The following is a 6000-nucleotide window of genomic DNA, read 5'->3' as shown; positions in this document are numbered from 1 at the left end:
TTTATGATCCATCACCTCCATAACAACAGCTAATGACATGATCATTTTATAACCAAATAAAAGTTTAATGAACATTTTGTAACTTCTGAAAGGTTAAGGGTTTAAATGGTTCATTTCATTATAATTTAGGGATCATTTCTATACTTTACCCTATACTTAAAAAACCACCAAATTGGTACTCTTAGGGGAATTCCTTGTCCCTAAAAGAAAGTGCACATAGTTTAGCCATTCAGTTCTTACAGAAGACATACATCAACAAGCGCAAAAGCATAACCAAAGAAATATATATATATATATAACTAGTTTTTCTGCCATTCTAAATGAGGCTTCGCATTATACATTTGTGTGTAAAAGAAAGAGACACAAAGCAAAATCTGCAAACCAACAATACTATGACATACCTACCTTAAAACCATGTGATTTCCTCCCTAGGCTTTGCTCTGGGGTCTCGACCCGTGTACCCCTTCATCTTATCGTTTATTGCCTCGACGACAACTAATGATGCCTCACGGAAGCACTGACGGTTATACTTTCAAACAACAAAAGGTTTAGTCGCACTTGATGTTTCTGTAGATCCTCCTTACGAACAGGTTCGAGCCGAGATAACCAACGGCACCTGCATTTCGAAAATGGAAATGATAAAGAACTCGCATGATGTAGAAACAAAACAAAGGCTGCTAGACAGCAATAGAAAATAAACCCTCCTGGTCAGCTAAAAATGTCCACACTAAATACTTATTCGGAAGGTATGCATAAAAAGAGAAGATAACCATATAAATTGTTTAGATTTTTTTCTTCAAAACTCACCGCAGAGAATTCCCAAACCAAGACAAAACATCAAAGTGTATCCAAAGTAGAAGCTAGTCTGAAAGAAGCCTGACATCTTGGTTTTGACATGGTAATAGTAAATGGAGTACAAATACACATAGATTGCGGTTGAGGCAGCGGAGAAGAAGGACGTCCACTGCCAATGGTAGTTCTCGGCATTTAGCAGGAAATATGTTCCCACAATTGTTACACAAATGGTTACGATGATTAGAATCAAGAAGACCAGCAGCATAAAGCCATAGACGTAATAAACCTGCAAAACACAATTTATTGCGTTCATGATTTCCATGTCAGAAAAGAAATGAAGACTATGTTCTAGCATTCATTAGCATATTAAAAAATATATAGCAACTTTCAGTTTGTACAGCATAAGAGTGGAAGGCTACCCGATCAGTTTTGAAGTTTTCTATTTCCCCATTTTTCTCAGATGGTACATAATTGGCACACACATTAGATGTATTTCTATTTCGCCAGTCTCTATATACAATCAAGACACGACTGACGACTCACGAGTGCACACGAGTCCAGAATTATCAACCAAAATTATTTGGTATAAAAAATAGCAACAGTGATTTTAGTTCACCATCACGCAAATAAAACATAGGTAAAAGAATTTCACCTTGTAATTCCAGAAGGATGTGAAAACAAAATACATTTCAATGAATATGCTGCCAAATGGAAGAAGTCCTCCCATCATAGAGATCACAGAGGGTGTGAGATACCATTTCTTTTCTGGAATCGGGCGAGGAATGGTCTTTACACGGCATGGATTATTTGGAGCACCACTCCAATTTCTTCCAACAACTGTGCCAAGAAGGGCCAGAGGGAATGAAATAAACGCCCAAATTACAAAAACAACCACCATTGTACCAAAAGGAATTGCTGCTAGAGATCCATAAAATATTGCAATTGTGTTCAAGATGAAACCAATCCCAAAGACTGTAAATGGAAACAGAGATGCCGTGAGGATCATAGCCTTTATCCAATTTTTACCTGAAGAAGAAGAAAGAATCAAACTTTTTAGAATTAGGGACAAGTAGAGGAACAAATGCAAGTGAGAAAGGATAAGTGATAAAGCACGTACCCCCATTGCGCGAGTACATTCCACCACTCACATAACCAGAAATGAATGATGTAAAAGCATAACACAGTATAAAAGTTGTGACAATTGCTCCTCTCCTGAACCAATATATAAAATTGTTACGACTCAAATCTGAAAGCTGAAATGTCAAAACCAAAGAACAATTTGGTCTATAAACGAAGGCTCATAAAATATAAGTGCTCTTACAAAGGCATCCCGCTAAGAGCTGCATGTAGGATGATTTTTTTTAATCGTTATAAAACTAGCAAGTACTTAAATATAGTGGGAAGAATTTTCAAGTAAGAAGAATTTTTCTCTCAAACGATTAGTTAATTGATTTTTTAAGAGAAACCACTTGAACACTTTTAATCATATATTTATAAATAAAGAAAGAAAAACTTTATTTAGCTCTTTGTCAATTCTCAACTAAGTTGGTCTCACTTTAGTGCCACCAGCTCTCAATGGTTTTATGATAAATGTAAATGTTCACAGCTCTCATGAGTTTTGAAACCTCACTAGCTTCTCGACATACCCGACATACAACGTTCCCACAATTGCCAATAAGATGACAAGGAGCACAAGCAACGCTAGCTGAGCACCTGTGCCAACAACAGCAGAAAGCAGTGCCAAACTGCGAGGAGGTCGGAAAACATCACCATGGACAAGTTTCCAACCAGACTCTTCACTCACATCCCTTTCCTGAGAGCATAGGTGAAATTGCAAGGAGAACGTGAATTTTCAAATGACAACTTTCCTTAAAGGAGGAAAGATAAAGGATACGGGTATTATTACCAAGCTTTCCAGATCATCATCTTCCCTAGCATACTTTGCATAGTCATTTCTCAGAGTTCGCATCAAGATCATTGACACCAAACCAGTGAGGAAGATAACCATCATGAATGAATTGAAAACAGAGAACCAATGGATCTACATATTGCAACATGTATCAGAAAAATTAAAGAAAAAGAACAACCTAACACAAGACTAGTTAAAAAAAATTAAATAATACATCGTTGCAAAAGAAACAAAAAAAATAAAAATAAAGAATCCACATAAGTAGAAAATTATCACCAACAATGGTACTTACTTGGTGCTCAAAGAAAGGATAGTCCAAATAAACATCAAAGCGACGGGCAAAAGTGATATTAGTTGGAATCCATTTGACAGAGTATGTCATTTCCAATACTCTACCTACTTCCATTGGTTTTGGAATCTCCTGAGTGAGATTGACATGAATAATCTGCAAGATTAAATGTGGTCACTAACAATACCAAATTCAAAAATAGTGAGTGTAAGTTGTATATATGCCAGGAATCACAAACCTGATTCTTATTGTACTTAATAACAATATTCTTGTGCGTGTAGAGGACGTGCTTGATGTTATCACTATTCTTATCAGGATGCAGCTCACCAACAAAGCCTAAAAAGATATAACTCTTCAGCAACAACCCATAAGAATTAATAAACCAGATAAAAGGAAAAGGAAGCAGGTTATGCATACCCCATAGAGGCAGATCATCTGAGTTTTCAGCATTGTTAAGAGCACAAACATGGAAAAACAGAAAAGCAAGGAAGATAGAGTAAGTCCTCCAACAAGGTAAGCCATATAGACAAAATGATACCTAAGTCCATCGAACATCCATTCAACGCCAAAAGAATTTAATGCTTTCAGATCCTGAGATTCTTGGTACTCAACCAAGCTGTCAAGTATCAGTATCTTTGTAGCTCTATTTGTACACACTTACTATTCTTGTGTAAAAGAATGAAAAGCTAAACATACCCACAAAGAATTCAAACCAATAACTGTTCTCAATAGCATCCTTGAACTGTCTGACCTTCACCTCATCAAGTTCCATTTGGCAAATAGTACTTTTGTCAACATTCTCTGTTGAAGAATAAAACACAAGGAGCATAAGGAAGAATATAGAAGACATACACATGGAAAACAATTACTAGAGGAATTACAGAAATCAAAATAACAATCCAAGAATGAAAAAAGAAAAGTACTTTGGAACTTTATATCAATTTCGCTATCGATCAGTTCATTTCCACCAAGGACCTCACCAAGACCACCCCACTTGTGAGCAGGATTGTTACCCTGATGACAAAACGGAAGGATGTAATAGTTATATGTTTCCTGTGGATTATTGTATGGGCCAACTTTATTCACCCATAGGGTAACTGGATCATCTGGTTGATACTGCAAGGAAAACCAAGACAGGAGTTGATAAGAATTGGCCGTAGCTATTGAAGTAGAGAAACAAAAGAAAAATAATACATAAATCTATCTATATGCAACAACAAAAATCTGAACATCAAACACACATTGAAAGAGAAGTTATAAACTTAAGTTCACATTGAGAAGAAATATGATTTTAATATAGTACATGCACAGGATAGAATGATGTAACATTGATCTCAAGAAGGAGCGGCATTCAGAAAGATACTTTGATAAAGCCTGTGAAGCCTATATCCCAAAAAAGTCAAATACATAAAACTAAAAACTCATTCTAACAGTTGCCGATAGTAAAAATATATGAATGAAGAAAAGGTAGTAAGAACATTTTACATGCAAACTGGTTTCTAGCTGATACATCAAGTCAACAAGGGATAGATATAAGATAGATAAGTTTTGGCACATCTAGTCCATGCTATAATCCTTACACTCATAATTCGATTCAAGACTACAGATCAAATTTCTAGGTCAAAGTAAATGGTTGACAACCAATGGTAAAAAATAATACTGTCATGATCAATCCACCAAAACAGAGAGTTTAAAAGTGCTAAGATCCATATATAAACCTAAGTGAATGAAATTAGGCAAAACATCCCCATGCCAGATTCGTCACATTACCTCGACTCATCTAAATGTGAAGAAGATACAACTCAATCGTGCATACCATTCATTCGACCATTTCATAGATAATTTGCGTTGAGACTTGTATAACAAAGAATACCAAAAATGACGCCTAAATCACCAATAAAACCTAACGTGGAAACGATACAATTCAAGCATGTATATAAATCTTTAAAATAAATAAATAGACATGCACGTAAACAATTTCAATCATTCTTAGACAAATTACATTAAGAAAGAGTCTATTCATCATAGATCCATATCTTACACCTGATAGTCGCAAGATAATAACAGTTTTAATGTTTGAGTTGAGGTAAAGAGGGAAGAATAAGAGAGATTACCTTGTGATCTGACTCGGAACCGAAAGCGGGAGAGAGGAAGACGAAGAGAAGGAATGAAATAAGAGAGGAGGATCGGACGGTGGATGACATGGCCGGCGATGGTCGGATCTAGAGGTCAAGAGACCGATTTCGAAGGACAATGGTGATGAGTTCTCCTTTTTCTTGTTTGTTGTTTTGGATAGACTGCCTTATTTGTATGGGTAAATTACGATTTTAGTACCTAAATTGTCAGTTTTAATCGGTTTTAATACTTAAACTTTCATGTTTTCTAAAATCATACTTATAGTTTAGTTTTTGTTTCATTTTAATACTTCACGTTAAAAACTTTAGTTTTTGTTTTATTTTAGTACCCGTTCAAAATTTAATATTAAGTTTTGAAAAAAAATGAAAGTTTAGGTACTAAACGGGCTAAAACTGATAGTTTAGGTATTAAAAGCGTTAATTTTTTAACAAAATGGTACTAAAATGAAATGAAAACTAAACTTTATGTATGATTTTGGAAAAAATTGAAAGTTTAGGTATAAACAGACCAAAACTGATAGTTTCGGTACTAAATATGTAGTTTAACCTATTTTGTTTATTAAAGGGTAAACTACACTCGATGTCATTTTTGTTTTCAACCAGACTTATTTTAGTTATTAATTAAAGAAAATTAAATTTCAATCGCCTATATTATCTATTTATTTAATGTTTGTCACTAAATCAAACCATTTCTTTCCTCTTTTTAGGGGTTTAAATGAATTAAGCTTGAAAGAATAAGATCATATTTGTGTTCGTTTATTATTTTCGAAGGTGTTTATTTTGTCTGTTTGATGATCACAAATATGTTCATTTAAATATTTGCATACATGTTTGTTAGCATTCGTTTATATGTCGTTTAGGTTCGTGAACAT

At 34.7% G+C, this 6000-nt stretch overlaps 1 protein-coding gene across 1 annotated transcript; it reads right to left on the bottom strand.

Annotated features, from left to right (window-relative positions):
* Nucleotides 1–431: 431 nt before the first annotated feature.
* Nucleotides 432–5243, bottom strand: LOC120176423 (transmembrane 9 superfamily member 1-like). The gene is made up of 12 exons (XM_039182853.1): nt 5108–5243; nt 3917–4109; nt 3690–3794; nt 3411–3428; nt 3232–3329; nt 2997–3149; nt 2702–2836; nt 2442–2608; nt 1913–2007; nt 1448–1821; nt 808–1081; nt 432–616 (listed from the first exon to the last, which is right to left on the bottom strand). Exons 1-12 carry the CDS (start codon nt 5195–5197, stop codon nt 549–551), a joined length of 1770 nt encoding a protein of 589 aa, XP_039038784.1. The 5' UTR covers nt 5198–5243; the 3' UTR covers nt 432–548.
* Nucleotides 5244–6000: the final 757 nt, after the last annotated feature.

The sequence above is a fragment of the Hibiscus syriacus genome, unplaced genomic scaffold (genome assembly GCF_006381635.1).
Source record: "Hibiscus syriacus cultivar Baekdansim isolate YM2019G1 unplaced genomic scaffold, ASM638163v2 tig00112243_pilon, whole genome shotgun sequence".
Taxonomy (NCBI): Eukaryota; Viridiplantae; Streptophyta; class Magnoliopsida; order Malvales; family Malvaceae; genus Hibiscus; species Hibiscus syriacus.
Note: the sequence above shows the minus strand (reverse complement) of the source record. Positions and strands in the feature narration are given on the sequence as shown.